Source organism: Carcharhinus amblyrhynchos, unplaced genomic scaffold (assembly GCF_965287045.1).
Source record: "Carcharhinus amblyrhynchos unplaced genomic scaffold, sCarAmb.v2.hapA scaffold_901, whole genome shotgun sequence".
Taxonomy (NCBI): Eukaryota; Metazoa; Chordata; class Chondrichthyes; order Carcharhiniformes; family Carcharhinidae; genus Carcharhinus; species Carcharhinus amblyrhynchos.
In genome coordinates this window covers 1-22,500 of record NW_027650641.1, presented here as the reverse complement: position 1 = coordinate 22,500, position 22,500 = coordinate 1, and the positions used below count along the sequence as shown (strand labels likewise).

The window sequence follows — 22,500 nt, the reverse complement described above, 5'->3', positions numbered from 1 at the left end:
TGCTGAGGGAGCGCCGCACTGTGGGAGGGTCGGTGTTGAGGGAGCGCCGCACTGTGGGAGGGTCGGTGCTGAGGGAGCGCCGCACTGTGGGGAGGGTCGGTGCTGAGGGAGTCCCGCACTGTGGGGAGGGTCAGTGCTGAGGGAGTGCCGCACTGTGGGAGGGTTGGTGCTGAGGGAGCGCCGCACTGTGGGGAGGGTCGGTGCTGAGGGAGCACCGCACTGTGGGGAGGGTCGGTGCTGAGGGAGCGCCGCACTGTGGGGAGGGTCAGTGCTGAGGGAGTGCCGCACTGTGGGGAGGGTCGGTGCTGAGGGAGCGCTGCACTGTGGGGAGGGTCGGTGCTGAGGGAGTCCCGCACTGTGGGGAGGGTCGGTGCTGAGGGAGCGCCGCACTGTGGGGAGGGTCAGTGCTGAGGGAGTCCCGCACTGCGGGGAGGGTCGGTGCTGAGGGAGCCCCACACTGTGGGGAGGGTCAGTGCTGAGGGAGCGCCGCACTGTGGGGAGGGTCGGTGCTGAGGGAGCGCCGCACTGTGGGGAGGGTCAGTGCTGAGGGAGCGCCGCACTGTGGGAGGGTCAGTGCTGAGGGAGTGCCGCACTGTGGGGAGGGTCGGTGCCGAGGGAGGAAGAAACCAAGAGAAAGATAGTGAGACGGAGACAGTCCCTAACTCTGTGACCTCCTACGGACGTCCGAACCCCTCCAATCCTGAACATCCCCCGCTTCCCATCGTTTCGCCATTGGGGTGTGTGCCTGGGGGTGGGGGCTAAGCTCTGGAATTCCCTCTCTAAACCTCTCCCCCCCACCTCTACGTTCCTAATACCTCCGCTGAGGGTGAACCGGTGTCTTCGATAAGCTTGACTGAAATATCTCGCCCCGTTAATGAAACTCAGGGTACCACTGGATTTCTGAACCGTTCCCTCGACCTGTCCGTGAGTTAAACACACACCCACACACACACACACACACACACACACACACACAGAAACCTGACCAACTCAAGGCTCACCCATTCACACACTCCGAACACGAACAATAATTCCTTGACAACCTCCCATTTCCTTCTCCTGTGAACACATTCCCAGAACGCCCAAACCCAGACATCAACAACCCAACCCACACCTCAACAAACCTTCCCCTCCCTATCTCTGTAACCTCCTCCAGCCCCCCTACACCCCCTCCCTATCTCTGTAACCCCCTCCAGCCCCCCTACACTCCCTCCCTATCTCTGTAACTTCCTCCAGCCCCCTACACCCCCTCCCTATCTCTGTAACCTCCTCCAGCCCACCTACACCCCCTCCCTATCTCTGTAGCCTCCTCCAGCCCCCCTACACCCCCTCCCTATCTCTGTAACCTCCTCCAGCCCCCTACACCCCCCTCCCAATCTCTGTAGCCTCCTCCAGCCCCCCTACACCCCCTCCCTATCTCTGTAACCCCCTCCAGCCCCCTACACCCCCTCCCTATCTCTGTAACCTCCTCCAGCCCCCCCTACACCCCCTCCCTATCTCTGTAACCTCCTCCAGCCCCCCTACACCCCCTCCCTATCTCTGTAACCCCCTCCAGCCCCCCTACACCCCCTCCCTATCTCTGTAACCCCCTCCAGCCCTCTACACCCCCTCCCCATATCTGTATCCTCCTCCAGCCCCCTACACCCCCTCCCTATCTCTGTAATCTCCTCCAGCCCCCTACACCCCCTCCCTATCTCTGTAACCCCCTCCAGCCCCCTACACTCCCTCCCTATCTCTGTAACCTCCTCCAGCCCCTACACTCCCTCCCTATCTCTGTAACTTCCTCCAGCCCCCACTACACCCCCTCCCTATCTCTGTAACCTCCTCCAGCCCCCTACACCCCCTCCCTATCTCTGTAATCTCCTCCAGCCCCCTACACCCCCTCCCTATCTCTGTAACCCCCTCCAGCCCTCTACACCCCCTCCCCATATCTGTAACCTCGTTCAGCCCCCTACACCCCCTCCCTATCTCTGTAACCCCCTCCAGCCCCCCTACACCCCCTCCCTATCTCTGTAACCCCCTCCAGTCCCCCTACACCCCCTCCCTATCTCTGTAACCTCCTCCAGCTCCCCCTACACCCCCCTCCCTATCTCTGTAACCTCCTCCAGCCCCCCTACACCCCCTCCCTATCTCTGTAACCCCCTCCAGCCCCCCCTACACCCCCTCCTTTTCTCTATAATCTCCCCTCTGAGATCTCTGCGTTCCTCCAATTCCGACCTCTCGAGCATCCCCCGATTCCCATCGCTCCCACATTGGTGATCTGTGCCTTCAGCTGCCTGGGGGGGGGACCCTAAGCTCTGGAATTCACTCTGTGAACCTCTCCACCTCTCTCTTTCAGTCTGTCTCATTCTCTCTCTCTCTCTCTGTCCTTGTCCATCTGTCTGAGGAGGTTATCACTGGGACAGGGGGTGAGAGTCTTCAGGGGAGGGGGGTATCGCTGGGGTGTGGGGGCATAAAGTCACAGCGAGGGTGTAGAGAAAGATCAGCTTAATGCGAGGTGGGTCCATTCAAAAGTCTGACAGCAGCAGGGAAGAGCAGGGAAGAAGCTGTTCTTGAGTCGGTCGGTACGGGACCTCAGACTTTTGTATCTTTTTCCCGACGGAAGAAGGTGGAAGAGAGAATGTCCGGGGTGTGTGGGGGGGGGTCCTTAATTATCCCGGCTGCTTTTCCCCAAGGCAGCGGGAAGTGTAGACGGAGTCAATGGATGGGAGGCTGGTTTGTGTGATGGGATTGGGGGCTACATTCACCACCCTTTTGTAGTTCCTTGCGGTCTTGGGCAGAGCAGGAGCCCAGACCGAGCTGTGATCCAACCAGAAAGAATGCTTTCTATGGGGGCATCTGTAAAAGTTGGTGAGAGTCGGAGCGGACATGCCAAATTTCCTTAGTCTTCTGAGAAAGTAGAGGCGTTGGTGGGGCTTTCTTAACTATAGTGTCAGCATGGGGGGGACCAGGACAGGTTGTTGGTGATCCGGACACCGAGAAGCTCTCGACCCTTTCTACTCTGTCCCCGTTGATGTAGACAGGGACATGTTGGGTGGTATAGGGAGGAATCGCAGTCACATTTCACACCCTTCCCTTCCAGACAATTTGCACCTACGATGGAGATAAGGAGGATAATTTCCAGGTGATCTGTCCCGACGCAAATGGGGAGAGGAGCTCGCTGACTCGAAACCCAGGAGGGGACCACAGGGTGGAGAGGCTCCCCCGGCAGATTGACGTCACCCGCACCCTGCAGATAGCCAACTTCGATACCTTCCCGTTCAACCAATACGCTCCATACAGCTTCCGTAATACGCTCGAGGGTAAGACCCACCTCACTCACTTTAACTCATGTCAATAAGCCAACTTACACTGTCCCCCCATCAAACACTCCCAGGACAGGTACAGCACGGGGTTAGATACAGAGTAAAGCTCCCTCTACACTGTCCCCCCATCAAACACTCCCAGGACAGGTACAGCACGGGGTTAGATACAGAGTAAAGCTCCCTCTACACTGTCCCCCCCATCAAACACTCCCAGGACAGGTACAGCACGGGGTTAGATACAGAGTAAAGCTCCCTCTACACTGTCCCCCCCATCAAACACTCCCAGGACAGGTACAGCACGGGGTTAGATACAGAGTAAAGCTCCCTCTACACTGTCCCCCCATCAAACACTCCCAGGACAGGTACAGCACGGGGTTAGATACAGAGTAAAGCTCCCTCTACACTGTCCCCCCATCAAACACTCCCAGGACAGGTACAGCACGGGGTTAGATACAGAGTAAAGCTCCCTCTACACTGTCCCCCCATCAAACACTCCCAGGACAGGTACAGCACGGGGTTAGATACAGAGTAAAGCTCCCTCTACACTGTCCCCCCATCAAACACTCCCAGGACAGGTACAGCACGGGGTTAGATACAGAGTAAAGCTCCCTCTACACTGTCCCCCATCAAACACTCCCAGGACAGGGACAGCACGGGGTTAGATACAGAGTAAAGCTCCCTCTACACTGTCCCCCCATCAAACACTCCCAGGACAGGTACAGCACGGGGTTAGATACAGAGTAAAGCTCCCTCTACACTGTCCCCCCATCAAACACTCCCAGGACAGGTACAGCATGGGGTTAGATACAGAGTAAAGCTCTCTCTACACTGTCCCCCATCAAACACTCCCAGGACAGGTACAGCACGGGGTTAGATACAGAGTAAAGCTCTCTCTACACTGTCCCCCCATCAAACACTCCCAGGACAGGTACAGCACGGGGTTAGATACAGAGTAAAGCTCTCTCTACACTGTCCCCCCATCAAACACTCCCAGGACAGGTACAGCACGGGGTTAGATACAGAGTAAAGCTCCCTCTACACTGTCCCCCCATCAAACACTCCCAGGACAGGTACAGCACGGGGTTAGATACAGAGTAAAGCTCCCTCTACACTGTCCCCCCATCAAACACTCCCAGGACAGGTACAGCACGGGGTTAGATACAGAGTAAAGCCCCCTCTACACTGTCCCCCCCATCAAACACTCCCAGGACAGGTACAGCACGGGGTTAGATACAGAGTAAAGATCCCTCTACACTGTCCCCATCAAACACTCCCAGGACAGGTACAGCACGGGGTTAGATACAGAGTAAAGCTCCCTCTACACTGTCCCCCCATCAAACACTCCCAGGACAGGTACAGCACGGGGTTAGATACAGAGTAAAGCTCTCTCTACACTGTCCCCATCAAACACTCCCAGGACAGGTACAGCACGGGGTTAGATACAGAGTAAAGCTCCCTCTACACTGTCCCCCCATCAAACACTCCCAGGACAGGTACAGCACGGGGTTAGATACAGAGTAAAGCTCTCTCTACACTGTCCCCCCATCAAACACTCCCAGGACAGGTACAGCACGGGGTTAGATACAGAGTAAAGCTCTCTCTACACTGTCCCCCATCAAACACTCCCAGGACAGGTACAGCACGGGGTTAGATACAGAGTAAAGCTCCCTCTACACTGTCCCCCCATCAAACACTCCCAGGACAGGTACAGCACGGGGTTAGATACAGAGTAAAGCTCCCTCTACACTGTCCCCCATCAAACACTCCCAGGACAGGTACAGCACGGGGTTAGATACAGAGTAAAGCTCCCTCTACACTGTCCCCCCCATCAAACACTCCCAGGACAGGTACAGCACGGGGTTAGATACAGAGTAAAGCTCCCTCTACACTGTCCCCCCATCAAACACTCCCAGGACAGGTACAGCACGGGGTTAGATACAGAGTAAAGCTCCCTCTACACTGTCGCCCCATCAAACACTCCCAGGACAGGTACAGCACGGGGTTAGATACAGAGTAAAGCTCCCTCTACACTGTCCCCCCATCAAACACTCCCAGGACAGGTACAGCACGGGGTTAGATACAGAGTAAAGCTCCCTCTACACTGTCCCCCCATCAAACACTCCCAGGACAGGTACAGCACGGGGTTAGATACAGAGTAAAGCTCCCTCTACACTGTCCCCCCATCAAACACTCCCAGGACAGGTACAGCACGGGGTTAGATACAGAGTAAAGCTCCCTCTACACTGTCCCCCCATCAAACACTCCCAGGACAGGGACAGCACGGGGTTAGATACAGAGTAAAGCTCCCTCTACACTGTCCCCCCATCAAACACTCCCAGGACAGGTACAGCACGGGGTTAGATACAGAGTAAAGCTCCCTCTACACTGTCCCCCATCAAACACTCCCAGGACAGGTACAGCACGGGGTTAGATACAGAGGAAAGCTCCCTCTACACTGTCCCCCCATCAAACACTCCCAGGACAGGTACAGCACAAGGTTAGATACAGAGTAAAGCTCCCTCTACACTGTCCCCATCAAACACTCCCAGGACAGGTACAGCACGGGGTTAGATACAGAGTAAAGCTCCCTCTACACTGTCCCCCCATCAAACACTCCCAGGACAGGTACAGCACGGGGTTAGATACAGAGTAAAGCTCCCTCTACACTGTCCCCATCAAACACTCCCAGGACAGGTACAGCACGGGGTTAGATACAGAGTAAAGCTCCCTCTACACTGTCCCCCCATCAAACACTCCCAGGACAGGGACAGCACGGGGTTAGATACAGAGTAATGCTCTCTCTACACTGTCCCCATCAAACACTCCCAGGACAGGTACAGCACGGGGTTAGATACAGAGTAAAGCTCCCTCTACACTGTCCCCCATCAAACACTCCCAGGACAGGTACAGCACGGGGTTAGATACAGAGTAAAGCTCCCTCTACACTGTCCCCCCCATCAAACACTCCCAGGACAGGTACAGCACGGGGTTAGATACAGAGTAAAGCTCCCTCTACACTGTCCCCCCCATCAAACACTCCCAGGACAGGTACAGCACGGGGTTAGATACAGAGTAAAGCTCCCTCTACACTGTCGCCCCATCAAACACTCCCAGGACAGGTACAGCACGGGGTTAGATACAGAGTAAAGCTCCCTCTACACTGTCCCCCATCAAACACTCCCAGGACAGGTACAGCACGGGGTTAGATACAGAGTAAAGCTCCCTCTACACTGTCCCCCCATCAAACACTCCCAGGACAGGTACAGCACGGGGTTAGATACAGAGTAAAGCTCCCTCTACACTGTCCCCCATCAAACACTCCCAGGACAGGTACAGCACGGGGTTAGATACAGAGTAAAGCTCCCTCTACACTGTCCCCCCCATCAAACACTCCCAGGACAGGTACAGCACGGGGTTAGATACAGAGTAAAGCTCCCTCTACACTGTCCCCCATCAAACACTCCCAGGACAGGGACAGCACGGGGTTAGATACAGAGTAAAGCTCCCTCTACACTGTCCCCCCATCAAACACTCCCAGGACAGGTACAGCACGGGGTTAGATACAGAGTAAAGCTCCCTCTACACTGTCCCCCCATCAAACCACTCCCAGGACAGGTACAGCATGGGGTTAGATACAGAGTAAAGCTCTCTCTACACTGTCCCCCATCAAACACTCCCAGGACAGGTACAGCACGGGGTTAGATACAGAGTAAAGCTCTCTCTACACTGTCCCCCCATCAAACACTCCCAGGACAGGTACAGCACGGGGTTAGATACAGAGTAAAGCTCTCTCTACACTGTCCCCCCATCAAACACTCCCAGGACAGGTACAGCACGGGGTTAGATACAGAGTAAAGCTCCCTCTACACTGTCCCCCCATCAAACACTCCCAGGACAGGTACAGCACGGGGTTAGATACAGAGTAAAGCTCCCTCTACACTGTCCCCCCATCAAACACTCCCAGGACAGGTACAGCACGGGGTTAGATACAGAGTAAAGCCCCCTCTACACTGTCCCCCCCATCAAACACTCCCAGGACAGGTACAGCACGGGGTTAGATACAGAGTAAAGATCCCTCTACACTGTCCCCATCAAACACTCCCAGGACAGGTACAGCACGGGGTTAGATACAGAGTAAAGCTCCCTCTACACTGTCCCCCCATCAAACACTCCCAGGACAGGTACAGCACGGGGTTAGATACAGAGTAAAGCTCTCTCTACACTGTCCCCCATCAAACACTCCCAGGACAGGTACAGCACGGGGTTAGATACAGAGTAAAGCTCCCTCTACACTGTCCCCCCATCAAACACTCCCAGGACAGGTACAGCACGGGGTTAGATACAGAGTAAAGCTCTCTCTACACTGTCCCCCCATCAAACACTCCCAGGACAGGTACAGCACGGGGTTAGATACAGAGTAAAGCTCTCTCTACACTGTCCCCCATCAAACACTCCCAGGACAGGTACAGCACGGGGTTAGATACAGAGTAAAGCTCCCTCTACACTGTCCCCCCCATCAAACACTCCCAGGACAGGTACAGCACGGGGTTAGATACAGAGTAAAGCTCCCTCTACACTGTCCCCCATCAAACACTCCCAGGACAGGTACAGCACGGGGTTAGATACAGAGTAAAGCTCCCTCTACACTGTCCCCCCCATCAAACACTCCCAGGACAGGTACAGCACGGGGTTAGATACAGAGTAAAGCTCCCTCTACACTGTCCCCCCCATCAAACACTCCCAGGACAGGTACAGCACGGGGTTAGATACAGAGTAAAGCTCCCTCTACACTGTCGCCCCATCAAACACTCCCAGGACAGGTACAGCACGGGGTTAGATACAGAGTAAAGCTCCCTCTACACTGTCCCCCCATCAAACACTCCCAGGACAGGTACAGCACGGGGTTAGATACAGAGTAAAGCTCCCTCTACACTGTCCCCCCATCAAACACTCCCAGGACAGGTACAGCACGGGGTTAGATACAGAGTAAAGCTCCCTCTACACTGTCCCCCCATCAAACACTCCCAGGACAGGTACAGCACGGGGTTAGATACAGAGTAAAGCTCCCTCTACACTGTCCCCCCATCAAACACTCCCAGGACAGGGACAGCACGGGGTTAGATACAGAGTAAAGCTCCCTCTACACTGTCCCCCCATCAAACACTCCCAGGACAGGTACAGCACGGGGTTAGATACAGAGTAAAGCTCCCTCTACACTGTCCCCCATCAAACACTCCCAGGACAGGTACAGCACGGGGTTAGATACAGAGGAAAGCTCCCTCTACACTGTCCCCCCATCAAACACTCCCAGGACAGGTACAGCACAAGGTTAGATACAGAGTAAAGCTCCCTCTACACTGTCCCCATCAAACACTCCCAGGACAGGTACAGCACGGGGTTAGATACAGAGTAAAGCTCCCTCTACACTGTCCCCCCATCAAACACTCCCAGGACAGGTACAGCACGGGGTTAGATACAGAGTAAAGCTCCCTCTACACTGTCCCCATCAAACACTCCCAGGACAGGTACAGCACGGGGTTAGATACAGAGTAAAGCTCCCTCTACACTGTCCCCCCATCAAACACTCCCAGGACAGGGACAGCACGGGGTTAGATACAGAGTAATGCTCTCTCTACACTGTCCCCATCAAACACTCCCAGGACAGGTACAGCACGGGGTTAGATACAGAGTAAAGCTCCCTCTACACTGTCCCCATCAAACACTCCCAGGACAGGTACAGCACGGGGTTAGATACAGAGTAAAGCTCCCTCTACACTGTCCCCCCCATCAAACACTCCCAGGACAGGTACAGCACGGGGTTAGATACAGAGTAAAGCTCCCTCTACACTGTCCCCCCCATCAAACACTCCCAGGACAGGTACAGCACGGGGTTAGATACAGAGTAAAGCTCCCTGTACACTGTCCGGCTATTAAACATTCCCAGGTCTGGAAGTGGGGAGGAACCTCTCGATTCCGGATGAGCAGTGCTCTGGTGAAGGTTGGTTTGGAAGTTTTGGATTCATTCCCCCTCTGGAGGGGCTGCCGGGAAGAGCTGAGCTTTTCCGACATTTGCGGTTGTGATTTCGGATTGTGGATTTCCCTCCCGGGAAGGAGGCGTGTTTCCAGCTGCCTCTCCGGGAGGGCGGTGGGCGCTGAGATTCCGGGTGTCTTTCCCGCCTCTCTCCTCACTTTCCCCACCACCCCCCTCGACAGGTTTCAAGGACTCCCAGTTTCCGGGGAAGCAGATGATGGGTCTACACAATTTGGTGCACATTTATCTCAACGGGACCATTTCCCAGGTCCCCGCCGCCTCCAACGACCCCATCTTCATGCTGCATCACACCTTCATCGACAAGTAAGTGGACATCGTCCCCCACCAACTCCCGACCCTGCCCTCTGACCCCCGACCCTGCCCTCTGACCCCCGACCCTGCCCTCTGACCCCTCCGACCCTGCCCTCTAACCCCCCGACACTGCCCTCTAACCCCCCCGACCCTGCCCTCTAACCCCCCCCGACCCTCTCCTCTAACCTCCCACCCCGACCCTGCCCTCTAACCCCCCCCGACCCTGCCCTGTAATCTCTGTCTCTGTGTCTGTCTAACCCAGACTGCTAACCCTATCTCTCTGTACCCGGTTTCTGATCCTTTACCCATTCCCCCTGCAGGATTCTGGAAGATTATCTCCGAGCCAACAGCAGTCGCCTGAGGATGTATCCGACCCACTGGCGTGTCCCTCTGGGCCATCGTCCCAGGGACTACATGGTCCCCTTCCTTCCGTTACACACCAACATTGAGTACTTTGACTACAGCTTTTCCTTCGGCTACACGTATTCCAACTCATCATACACAGAGGCTGATAAACAATTCAGAAAGAACAGTCCAGAATAAAATATCATCTCCAACAGACTGTGTAAAGGCTCAGCTCTGTTCTCACGATTCATCCACTCAGTTCCTAATATACACCCTGTGTGAGAGTGCGCGCGCGCGCGAGAGAGACAGTGTGCACGTGCGCGCGAGAGACAGTGTGCACGCGCGAGAGAGACAGTGTGCGCGTGCGCGCGAGAGAGAGACAGCGCGCACGTGCGCGAGAGAGAGACAGCGCGCACGTGCGCGAGAGAGAGAGACAGCGTGCACGTGCGCGAGAGAGAGACAGCGCTGACCCAGCTGTCTCTCTCTCTCGCGCGCGAGAGAGAGAGAGAGAGAGACAGTGCGCAGGCGAGAGGGATAGAGACAGCGCGCACGCGAGAGAGAGAGACAGCGCGCGCGGGCGAGAGAGAGAGAGAGAGACAGTGCGCGGGCGAGAGGGAGAGAGAGAGACAGTGCGCGCGCGAGAGGGAGACAGTGCGTGTGCGCGAGAGAGGGAGACAGTGCGCGCGCGCGCGAGAGAGGGAGACAGTGCGCGCGCGCGCGAGAGAGGGAGACAGTGCGCGCGCGCGCGAGAGGGAGACAGTGCGCGCGCGCGCGAGAGAGGGAGACAGTGCGCGCGCGCGCGAGAGAGGGAGACAGTGCGCGCGCGCGCGAGAGAGGGAGACAGTGCGCGCGCGCGCGAGAGAGGGAGACAGTGCGCGCGCGCGAGAGAGGGAGACAGTGCGCGCGCGCGCGAGAGAGGGAGACAGTGCGCGCGCGCGCGAGAGAGGGAGACAGTGCGCGCGCGCGCGAGAGAGGGAGACAGTGCGCGCGCGCGCGAGAGAGGGAGACAGTGTGCGCGCGCGCGAGAGAGGGAGACAGTGCGCGCGCGCGCGAGAGAGGGAGACAGTGCGCGCGCGCGCGAGAGAGGGAGACAGTGCGCGCGCGCGCGAGAGAGGGAGACAGTGCGCGCGCGCGCGAGGGAGACAGTGCGCGTGCGCGCGCGAGGGAGACAGTGCGCCCGCGCGCGCGAGGGAGACAGTGCGCCCGCGCGCGCGCGAGGGAGACAGTGCGCCCGCGCGCGCGCGAGGGAGACAGTGCGCCCGCGCGCGTGCGAGGGAGACAGTGCGCCCGCGCGAGGGAGACAGTGCGCCCGCACGCGCGCGAGGGAGACAGTGCGCCCGCGCGCGAGGGAGACAGTGCGCCCGCGCGCGAGGGAGACAGTGCGCCCGCGCGCGAGGGAGACAGTGCGCCCGCGCGCGAGGGAGACAGTGCGCGCGCGCGAAAGACAGTGTGCGCGCGCGAGAGAGTGTGCGCGCACACTCGCTAGAGAGACACCGAGTGCGCGCATGCGAGAGAGACACAGAGAGCGCGCGCGCGAGAGAGAGAGACAGAGAGCGCGCGCGCGAGAGAGACAGAGAGCGCGCGCGCGCGAGAGAGACAGAGAGCGGCACGCGCGAGAGAGACAGAGAGCGCGCGCGCGAGAGAGAGAGACAGAGAGCGCGTGCGCGAGAGAGAGACAGAGAGCGTGCGCGCGAGAGAGAGAGACAGAGTGCGCGCGCGCGAGAGACAGAGGGCGCGCGCGCGAGAGACAGAGAGCGCGCGCGAGAGAGAGACAGAGAGCACGCGCGCGAGAGAGACAGAGAGCGCGCGCGCGCGAGAGAGACAGAGAGCGCGCGCGCGCGAGAGAGACAGAGAGCGCGCGCGCGCGAGAGAGACAGAGAGCGCGCGCGCGCGAGAGAGACAGAGAGCGCGCGCGCGCGAGAGAGACAGAGAGCGCGCGCGCGCGAGAGAGACAGAGAGCGCGCGCGCGCGAGAGAGACAGAGAGCGCGCGCGCGCGAGAGAGACAGAGAGCGCGCGCACGCGAGAGAGACAGAGAGCGCGCGCGCGAGAGAGACAGAGAGCGCGCGCGCGAGAGAGACAGAGAGCGCGCGCGCGAGAGAGACAGAGAGCGCGCGCGCGAGAGAGACAGAGAGCGCGCGCGCGAGAGAGAGACAGAGAGTGCGCGCGCGAGAGAGAGACAGAGAGTGCGCGCGAGAGAGAGACAGAGAGTGCGCGCAAGAGAGAGACAGAGAGTGCGCGTGCTAGAGAGAGGGTGCGCGCGCAAGGGTGTGTGCACGTGAGAGACAGTGCGTGTGAGAGTGTGTGTGTGAGAGAGTGTGTGTGAGTTTGACTTATAAGGAGAGGCTGGATAGACTGGGACTTTTTTCTCTGGAGCGTAGAGGGGTGATCTTATAGAGGTCTATAAAATAATGAGGGGCACAGATCAGCGAGATAGTCAATATCTTTTCCCCAAAGGTAGGGGAGTCTAAAACTAGAGGGCAGAGGTTTAAGGTGAGAGGGGAGAGATACAGAAGGGTCCAGGGGGGCAATTTTTTCACCCAGAGGGTGGTGAGTGTCTGGAACGAGCTGCCAGAGGCTGTAGTGGAGGCGGGGACAATTTTGTCTCATAAGAAGCGTTACGTGGGTACGATGGATATGGGTCAAACGCAAGCAATTGGGCCTAGCTCAGGGGTATAAAAGAAAGTGGCGGCATGGACAAGTTTAGGCCGAGAGGGCCTGTTGCCATGCTGGAAGCCTCTATGATTCTACAAAGTTGACCATTGTCCAAGATGGCGCCGGCTCCACAGGTTGGCCAACCTGGGGGGCACCAGGTGGGCAGCTGGAAGGTGCCAGCAACAGGTGCGGCGCGGGGAGGAGCGCAGGGCAGCCTGGGGAGCATTGTAGTTTTCTGTGGCCTCCTCAGAATGGTTTCCAATGGAGTGGGGGACTACAACTCCCGGCCTGCCCCGCGGCGCGGGATGGCAGCCAGCGTCCATCCCGCGGAGGGTCGGGCCGCAAAGAAGGGCCAGCGCGGGGGCAGGCCGGGAACGTTTGTAGTCCTCCCTTTCCTTCTCAGGCTGATGGCCAATGAGGTGGCTAACTACAACTCCCAGCCTGTCCCGCGGCGCTGGTGCCCGTCTTTTAGCCCCCTCAGTCTTGACTGCCTCCCTGCGCGGGGCAGGCTGGGAAGATTTGTAGTCCTTCCTTGCCTTCTCACAGTGTTGGTCAATGGGGTGGGGGACTACAACTCCCGGCCTGCCCCCGCGGCGCGGGGCAGGGTGACGCGCCTGCGCATTGGGAGTGGCGCCGGCGCATTGAGGAGGGGGAGAACCTGGCCACACAAGCGAAGGGGAAGAACAAGATGGCGGGCGGCAAACCACGCAACCAGGCCAACGCCGAGCGGGGCGTTGAGTCGGTGAGCGAACGTGTGCTGCGGGAGTGCCACTCGCTCTACGCCGATCCGGGGACCGGTAAGACTGCGCTGGGGGAGCGCCTGGCTTTCAAAAAAATAAAAACCGTTAGAAACGCCCTCCCGTCTTTTGCCGGGGGATGAGAGGGTGGGCTGGAAATCCCGGGTGGATTGCGGCTGTGTCCGGATCGGGAGTTCCCACTCCATTCATTCCGTTGAACGGCAGCCGATCCGGATCCGGGGAATCCACCCATCCGCGTCCTGCTCCCTCCATCGGTGTCAATGGGAAGCGGAGGGTGGGCTGGGAAACCTGGTGTGGAATCTTGCAGTATCCGGATCGGGAGTCACCACTCCGTTCATTCAGATGCATGGCAGCCGATCCGGATCCGGCGAATCCGCCCATCCCCGTTTCGCAGACGGCCAGCCTCCCCGTTGGTTTTTATGGGGAGCGGAGAGTGGGTTGGAAAACCTGGTGTGGAGACCTGCGGTTTCCGGATCGGGAGTCCCCACTCCGTTCATTGAAATGCATGGCAGCCGATCCGGATCCTGGAAATCCGCCCATCCACGTTTTTAGGCCACCAGCCTCCCCGTTGGTTTCAATGGAAAGTGGAGTTGGGGAAAGGGGGGTTAACCCCCAGTTCACCCACAAAGTTCAAACTTCCCCCCCATTATAGAGCATGAGGTTTCCCCCCCACCAGGACCCCCAGATTAGTCAAACATGGCCCCTTTCCCCCATTATAGAACATGGGGGTTCCCCCCCCCAGATTAGTCAAACTTAGTCTCTTTCCCCCATTATAGAACATGGGGTTCCCCCCAGGACCCCCAAATTAATCAAACTGGGTCTCTTTCCCCCCATTATAGAGCAGTGGATCCCCCAGATTAGTCAAACTTGTCCCCTTTCCCCCATTATAGAACACAAGGCTCCCCCAGGACCCCCAGATTAGTCAAACTTGGTCCCTTTCCTCCATTATAGAGCATGGGGTCCCCCCCAGAGCTCCAGATTAGTCAAATGTGGTCTCTTTCACCCATTATAAAGCATGGGGTTCCCCCCCCCCCCCCAGGTTCACCCACATTATTCAAACTTGGTCTCTTTACCCCCATTATAGAGCATGGAGTTCCCCCCCCCCCCCGATATTCAGGCTTGGTCCCACTTTATCCCCGTTATAGAGCACGGGGTTTCCCCCCAGTTCACCCACATTAGTCAAACATGGTCCCTTTCCCCCATTATAAAGCACGAGGCTCCCCCAGGAGCCCCAGATTAGTCAAATTTGGTCTCTTTCCCCCATTGTAGAGCATGGGGTCCCCCCCAGGAGCACCAAATTAGTCAACCTGGGTCCCTTTCCCCCATGATAGAGCATGGGGTTTCCCCCAGGACCCCCAGATTAGTCAAACTTGGCCAATTTTCCCCATTATGAGCATGGGGATCCCCCCAGGACCCGCAGATTAGTCAAACTTGGCCCTTTTCTCCATTATAAAGCATGGGGTTCCCCCCAGTTCACCCACATTATTCAAACTTGGTATCTTTACCCCCATTATAGAGCATGGAGTTCCCCCAGTTCACCCACGCTATTCAAACTTGGATGAGGGTCAGTGAGGGGGGGAATGGGGGAGATGGGAGTCTCTGTGGATGAGGGTCAGTGAGGGGGGTTGGGAGTGAGGGAGACAGGAGCCTCATGTGGGTGGGGGTCAGTGAGGGAGATGGGGGTCTCTGTGGGTGAGGGTCAGAGAGCGGGGAAGAGTGAGGGAGACGGGAGACTCTGTGGGTGAGGGTTAGTGAGGGAGGTTGGGAGTGAGGGAGACGGGAGACTCTGTGGGTGAGGGTCAGTGAGGGGGAGTGAGGGAGACGGGAGACTCTGTGGGTGAGGGTCAGTGAGGGGGGGGAGTGAGGGAGAGGGGGTCTCTGTGGGTGAGCTTGAGTGAGTGAGTCTCGCTGGGAGATTCACTGAGTGAGTCTGCAGGACGTTACAAATAGCCCAGGCAACGTAACATGTGGCAGGTCCGTTCAAACTTCTGATCACAGCAGGGAGAGAGCTGTTTTGGTTTGATTTGTTATTGTCACGTGTATTGGAATACAGAGAAAAGTGTTGTTTCTGGCGCGCTGTACAGACAAAGCATACCGTTCATAGAGAAGGAAAGGAGAGGGTGCAGAATGTAGTGTTACAGACACAGCGAGGGTGTAGAGAAAGATCAACTTAAAATAAAGTTTGTTTATTTATTAGTATCATAAGTGAGGCTTACATTAACACTGCAATGAAGTTACTGTGAAAATCCCCTAGTCACCCACACTCCAAAGCCTGTTTAGATCAATTCCACCCTAACCAGTGCGTCTTTAGGACTGTGGGAGGAAACCGGAGCACCCGGAGGAAACCCACGCAGACACAAGGAGAATGTGCAGACTCCGTGCAGACAGTGACCCGAGCCGGGAATCGAACACGGGTCCCTGGCGCTGTGAGACAGCAGCGCTAACCCGCTGTGCTGTGAGGAATGGAACCCGGGTCCCTGTGAGACAGCAGCGCTAACCCGCTGTGCTGCGGGGAATGGAACCCGGGTCCCTGTGAGACAGCAGCGCTAACCCGCTGTGCTGTGGGGAATGGAACCCGGGTCCCTGTGAGACCGCAGTGCTAACCCGCTGTGCTGTGGGGAATGGAACCCGGGTCCCTGTGAGACAGCAGCGCTAACCCGCTGTGCTGCGGGGAATGGAACCCGGGTCCCTGTGAGACAGCAGTGCTAACCCGCTGTGCTGTGGGGAATGGAACCCGGGTCCCTGTGAGACAGCAGTGCTAACCCGCTGTGCTGCGGGGAATGGAACCCGGGTCCCTGTGAGACAGCAACGCTAACCCGCTGTGCTGCGGGGAATGGAACCCGGGTCCCTGTGAGACAGCAGTGCTAACCCGCTGTGCTGTGGGGAATGGAACCCGGGTCCCTGTGAGACAGCAGTGCTAACCCGCTGTGCTACGTAGGTCCATTCAACTTAACGTGAGGTAGGTCCATTCAAAAGTCTGACAGCAGCAGGGAAGAAGCTGTTCTTGAGTCGGTCGGTACGGGACCTCAGACTTTTGTATCTTTTTCCCGACGGAAGAAGGTGGAAGAGAGAATGTCCGGGGTGTGTTGGCGGGTGGGGGGGGGGGTTCTTAATTATACCGGCTGCTTTTCCCCGAGGCAGCGGGAAGTGTAGACAGAGTCAATGGATGGGAGGCTGGTTTGTGTGATGGATTGGGCTACATTCACCACCCTTTTGTAGTTCCTTGCGGTCTTGGGCAGAGCAGGAGCCCAGACCAAGTTGTGATCCAACCAGAAAGAATGCTTTCTATGGGGCACCTGTAAAAGTTGGTGAGAATCAGAACGGACATGCCAAATTTCCTTAGTCTTCTGAGAAAGTAAGAATGGGGAGATTGAGGGGAGGAGGTGATACAGCGACGCTGTCACTGGGCGAAGTTTGTGGGATGGATGTGGAGGGAGCGCAATAGTGTTCTGAGTGATTTAGTCCCTGTTATTCCATAGGTCTGATTGATATTGGATTGAAGCTCGGGCTCCACCTACTACCACCTCGGAAAAAGATTAATGTCATGTTGATGGGAAATCACTCAGCTGGGAAAAGCTCCTTCATCAACTGGTAAGGCACACTGAGGGAGCGCTGCACTGCGGGAGGGTCGGTGCTGAGGGAGCGCTGCACTGCGGGAGGGTCGGTGCTGAGGGAGCGCTGCACTGCGGGAGGGTCGGTGCTGAGGGAGCGCCGCACTGCGGGAGGGTCGGTACTGAGGGAGCGCCGCACTGCAGGAGGGTCGGTGCTGAGGGAGCGCCGCACTGCGGGAGGGTCGGTGCTGAGGGAGCGCCGCACTGCGGGAGGGTCGGTGCTGAGGGAGCGCCGCACTGCGGGAGGGTGGGTGCTGAGGGAGCGCCGCACTGCGGGAGGGTGGGTGCTGAGGGAGCGCCGCACTGTGGGAGGGTGGGTGTTGAGGGAGCGCCGCACTGTGGGAGGGTGGGTGCTGAGGGAGCGCCGCACTGTGGGAGGGTGGGTGCTGAGGGAGCGCCGCACTGTGGGAGCGCCGCACTGTGGGGAGGGTCGGTGCTGAGGGAGCGCCACACTGTGGGGAGGGTCGGTGCTGAGGGAGCGCCGCACTGTGGGGAGGGTCGGTGCTGAGGGAGCGCCGCACTGTGGGGAGGGTCGGTGCTGAGGGAGCGCCGCAGTGTCACGGTCTCTCTGTAACGATGCTGTGTGTGTTTGCTGGGTAGGTACGTGGAGGAACACATCCAGAGAACCGGCGTGGCCATCGAGACTCAGGGATTCACCTTTGTAACCAGTGGCCGGAAGCGAGAGTCGCTGACCGTGAGTGTGTACAGGGGACTCTTAGCGCGTTGCCTCACTGCCCTCCCCCTCACGGACCCTCCCATCGAGCCCCCCCACCACCCCGTGCCCGTTCTGAGCCTCTGATCATCAGAGTGTCGGCTGACCCTGGCTCACTGCTGGTTTCAGACCGAAACAGTGCAGGAGACTCCAGGCTGGCCCCCGACAGGGGGAGACCACTCAGCCCCTCCATCCCTGCCTTCCTCCTTCCTCCACCATTCGATAAGACCTGATCTGGGCTGATCACAGCCTCAGCTCCCCCGTGAGAATCCCTCAGACTGAGGGGTAGAAATTCCTCCTCGGGTCGCTGGGAGACAGAGACCCCCTTATTCTGAATCTGTCGCCATCGCCGCCGCCCGCCTTCCCCCTCCCAACCCTTCCCCCCCATTCCCCCCCCACCCTTCCCCCCCACCCACCCTTTCCTCCCCCCCCACCCACCCACCCTTTCCTCCCCCCCCACCCACCCACCCTTTCCTCCCCCCCTCCGCCCCCCACCCCCCACCCCCACCTTTACCCACTGAAAGTGCTGCTGCCGTGTCTGGCTGGATCAGTGTTTACAATCTGCACAAATGTCTCCAATCAGAATATAACATGGCTCTCTGTCTCTGTCACTCTCCTCTCTGTCCTCTCATCTCTCTCTCTCTGTTCCCCCCCTACTTCTCTCACTGTCTCTCTTCCCCCAACTCTCTCCCTATGCCCCCATCTCTCTCTGTCTCTGTGTCTGTCTCTCCCTCTCTTTCTCTCTCTCAGGGGAATGCTACGATGCATCTTTACCCGCAATTCAAACCACTGCAACAAATTGAAGGTAAGTGCCCGGGTTTGTGCTGTGTTTTCCCTCTGCGTGGGCAATTTACGATATTTTAAGAATCTACTTCTGCCCCTCCTGTTCCTGTGTAACAGGCTGGAGGCAGAGGGGCTGAGTGGCCTCCTCCTGTTCCAGTGTAACAGGCTGGAGGCAGAGGGGCTGAGTGGCCTCCTCCTGTTCCAGTGTAACAGGCTGGAGGCAGAGGGGCTGAGTGGCCTCCTCCTGTTCCAGTGTAACAGGCTGGAGGCAGAGAGGCTGAATGGCCTCCTCCTGTTCCAGTGTAACAGGCTGGAGGCAGAGAGGCTGAATGGCCTCCTCCTGTTCCAGTGTAATAGGCTGGAGGCAGAGGGGCGAGTGGCCTCCTCCTGTTCCAGTGTAACAGGCTGGAGGCAGAGGGGCTGAGTGGCCTCCTCCTGTTCCAGTGTAACAGGCTGGAGGCAGAGGGGCTGAGTGGCCTCCTCCTGTTCCAGTGTAACAGGCTGGAGGCAGAGGGGCTGAGTGGCCTCCTCCTGTTCCAGTGTAACAGGCTGGAGGCAGAGAGGCTGAATGGCCTCCTCCTGTTCCAGTGTAACAGGCTGGAGGCAGAGAGGCTGAATGGCCTCCTCCTGTTCCAGTGTAATAGGCTGGAGGCAGAGGGGCGAGTGGCCTCCTCCTGTTCCTGTGTAACAGGCTGGAGGCAGAGGGGCTGAGTGGCCTCCTCCTGTTCCTGTGTAACAGGCTGGAGCAGAGGGGCTGAGTGGCCTCCTCCTGTTCCTGTGTAACAGGCTGCAGAGAGAGGGGCTGAGTGGCCTCCTCCTGTTCCTGTGTAACAGGCTGCAGAGAGAGGGGCTGAGTGGCCTCCTCCTGTACCTGTGTAACAGGCTGGAGGCAGAGGGGCTGAGTGGCCTCCTCCTGTTCCTGTGTAACAGGCTGGAGGCAGAGGGGCTGACTGGCCTCCTCCTGTTCCTGTGTAACAGGCTGCAGAGAGAGGGGCTGAATGGCATTAAAAAGGGGGAGATTCATTTCCTGTCTAAGCACAAATTCTGAACCATTGAAGGGGAATTACCTCCCTTCGTAATCTGTTAAAGTGCGTGTGCGAAGGGGCAGTATCGACGGCTCAGCAAATTTGAGTGCTCAGGTCAAAATAACTCCCTGAGATTCTCTTGGTAAAACACAACAAGCAACATTTCTGGGAGTGTTTGATGGTGCTGGGGAACAGAACAGAAAATCCAAACTATATTACAAAGTTAGACTAGACTCCCAGCTATTTTTTGATTTGGGCTTTGGTGTGGTGTTACGGTGTTGCACTCCAGGTGTGATTCTATGGACCCACTATCAAAACAAACTTTATTTTTAAACAGCATGGTTTAACTATAACAAACAAATCAGCTTAACGTTCACCAGTCAAAACACTTAACATTGAACCAGATAATATTCTTAACTGTTAGCCTATCTATAAGTTCCAATTTAAGCAGTAGCCCCATAGACATGAACACTACTTCAAAATCAATGAGCAGAAAGGAGGCTTGCGGGCTGCAAGACCTCCAGGACGGGTAAACCTCTGGACAGGTAGACCTAGTTTCTATCAGAGAGAGAAGAACTACAGTTCCTTGCAAAGGGAAACTTCCTGCCTGTCTCTCCCTCCCTGTGTAAGCAGAGCTGCTTCCATTAGCATGTGACGTACTCTTGCCAATCGTGGTAAACAAACCGTACTCTGAAACCCCAGGGGACAACCCAAAAGGAGCAAATCTGCATTAGTTCAGGTTAAAACAGACAGCTCAATAGCATGGAGAAATTATCCTTCTGCTTTAACTACAGGTGGGCTACCTGACACTGACAGAGTGGCAATGATAAACCAGAGTTCAATTTTAACATCCTCACACCACACAAACTACAGCACTTTATTCTGTATCTAACCCCGTGCTGTACCTGTCCTGGAGTGTTTCATGGGGGGACAGTGTAGAGGGAGCTTTACTCTGTATCTAACCCCGTGCTGTACCTGTCCTGGGAGTGTTTGATGGGGACAGTGTAGAGGGAGCTTTCCTCTGTATCTAACCCCGTGCTGTACCTGTCCTGGGAGTGTTTGATGGGGGGACAGTGTAGAGGGAGCTTTACTCTGTATCTAACCCCGTGCTGTACCTGTCCTGGGAGTGTTTGATGGGGGGGACAGTGTAGAGAGAGCTTTACTCTGTATCTAACCCCGTGCTGTCCCTGTCATCCCTCAGGTGTGGCCGAATATTTAACCACTGAAATCTCCACCTCCAAACAGAAGAAGTTCAGTTTGGTGACGTTTATCGACACTCCGGGACTCGTGGATGGAGATATGAAATATCCGTTCGATGTGGATCGGGCAATCCTGTGGCTGGGTAACTGTCACCCTCCCTATCCCTGTAGCCTCCTCCAGCCCCTCTACACCCCCTCCCTATCTCTGTAGCCTCCTCCAACCCCCTACACCCCCTCCCTATGTCTGTAACCTGCTCCAGCCCCCTACACCCCCCCTCCCTATCTCTGCAACCCCCTCCAGCCACCCTACACCCCCTCCCTATCTCTGTAACCTTCTCCAGCCCCCTACACCCCCTCCTATCTTTATAAGCATTGAAGTATACGTATAAAAAGTTTATTTACTTGTCACAAGTAGGGGTCCCTGGTGCTGTGAGGCAGCAGTGCTAACCCGCTGTGCTGCGGGGAATGGAACCCGGGTCCCTGTGAGACAGCAGTGCTAACCCGCTGTGCTGCGGGGAATGGAACCCGGGTCCCTGTGAGACAGCAGCGCTAACCCACTGTGCCACCCTTGAGAGATAGAGGCATGGCAGGGCAACGGGGTGGGGGAGAGATGGGGAGGAGGTAGTGAGGGAGATGAAAACAGGGAGGAGGGGCAAGGGAGGGAGAGGCGGGGGGAATGAAAGAGAGGCGGGGAGGGAGGGAGAGGTGAGGAGCGGAGTGAAGGTGGGTGTTCTGGGATGTTTGTGTTGTGCAGGTCACCGTCAGTGTCTGATCTCTCGCTCTGTCTCTGTCTCTCTCTCTCTCGCTCTGTGTCTCTCTGTCTCTCTCGCTCTGTGTCTCTGTGTCTCTCTCTCCCTGTCTCTCTCCCTGTCTCTCTCCCTGTCTCTCTCTGTCCCTGTCTCTCTCTCTCCCTGTCTCTCTCTCTCCCTGTCTCTCTCTCTCCTGTTCTCTCTCCCTGTCTCTCTCTCTCCCTGTCTCTCTCTCTCCCTGTCTCTCTCTCTCCCTGTCTCTCTCTCTCCCTGTCTCTCTCTCTCCCTGTCTCTCTCTCTCCCTGTCTCTCTCTCTCCCTGTCTCTCTCTCTCCCTGTCTCTCTCTCTCCCTGTCTCTCTCTCTCTCTGTCTCTCTCTCTCTCTCTCTCTGTCTCTCTCTCTCTCTGTCTGTCTCTCTCTCTCTCTCTGTCTGTCTCTCTCTCTCTCTCTGTCTGTCTCTCTCTCTCTCTCTGTCTGTCTCTCTCTCTCTCTCCTGTCTGTCTCTCTCTCTCTCTCTGTCTGTCTCTCTCTGCCTCTGTCTCTCTCTCTGCCGGTGTTGTCCCGAATCCCAGGTGAGCTCTGTGATTTGGTCTTGGTGTTCTTTGACCCCATGGGGCAGGCGCTGTGCAAACGGACGCTCAACATTGTGGAGAGGCTGAGCGAGACGCAGGGAGAGAAGATCCGATTCTATCTCAGCAAGGCTGACGAGGCAGGTCCGGAAAGTGACCGACAGGTAGGCAGAGGGAGAGGGGGGGGTGGGATCCGCCTGGCCTGTCCCCATCCCTCCCCCAGGGCTCCCGATCACGGGTTTCACCCTCAAAATACACCCACAACCTTCGAGGGACTGCAGGAAGTGGCCATTCAGCCCCTCAGTCGGGCCCACAGCCCATGCTGTCCCTCGATTTTCCCCCTCTCTCCCCCTGCACTCTCCCCGTATACCCTCGATTCCCCCTCCCCCTCAGTCTCCGACAATCTCTCGATCTCCGTCTGGAATCTGCTCAGTGACTGAGCCCCCAC

General features: G+C 57.3%; 2 protein-coding genes across 2 annotated transcripts in view; both read left to right on the top strand.

The window, feature by feature from the left end:
• LOC145340288 (tyrosinase-like) overlaps positions 1-10,191 on the top strand; it is a 12,653-nt gene extending 2,462 nt beyond the window's left edge. Inside the window, exons 2-4 of the mRNA XM_080184729.1 lie at positions 3,083-3,302; positions 9,519-9,660; positions 9,969-10,191. Coding sequence (XP_080040855.1) covers positions 3,083-3,302; positions 9,519-9,660; positions 9,969-10,191 — 585 coding nt within the window. The remainder of the gene's footprint in view (positions 1-3,082; positions 3,303-9,518; positions 9,661-9,968) is intronic.
• A 3,139-nt stretch (positions 10,192-13,330) lies between these two features.
• On the top strand, positions 13,331-22,492 carry LOC145340290 (uncharacterized). Its single transcript, XM_080184732.1, has 6 exons — positions 13,331-13,443; positions 16,884-16,995; positions 17,616-17,709; positions 18,478-18,532; positions 20,737-20,877; positions 22,056-22,492. Exons 1-6 carry the CDS (start codon positions 13,335-13,337, stop codon positions 22,490-22,492), a joined length of 948 nt encoding a protein of 315 aa, XP_080040858.1. The 5' UTR covers positions 13,331-13,334.
• Positions 22,493-22,500: the final 8 nt, after the last annotated feature.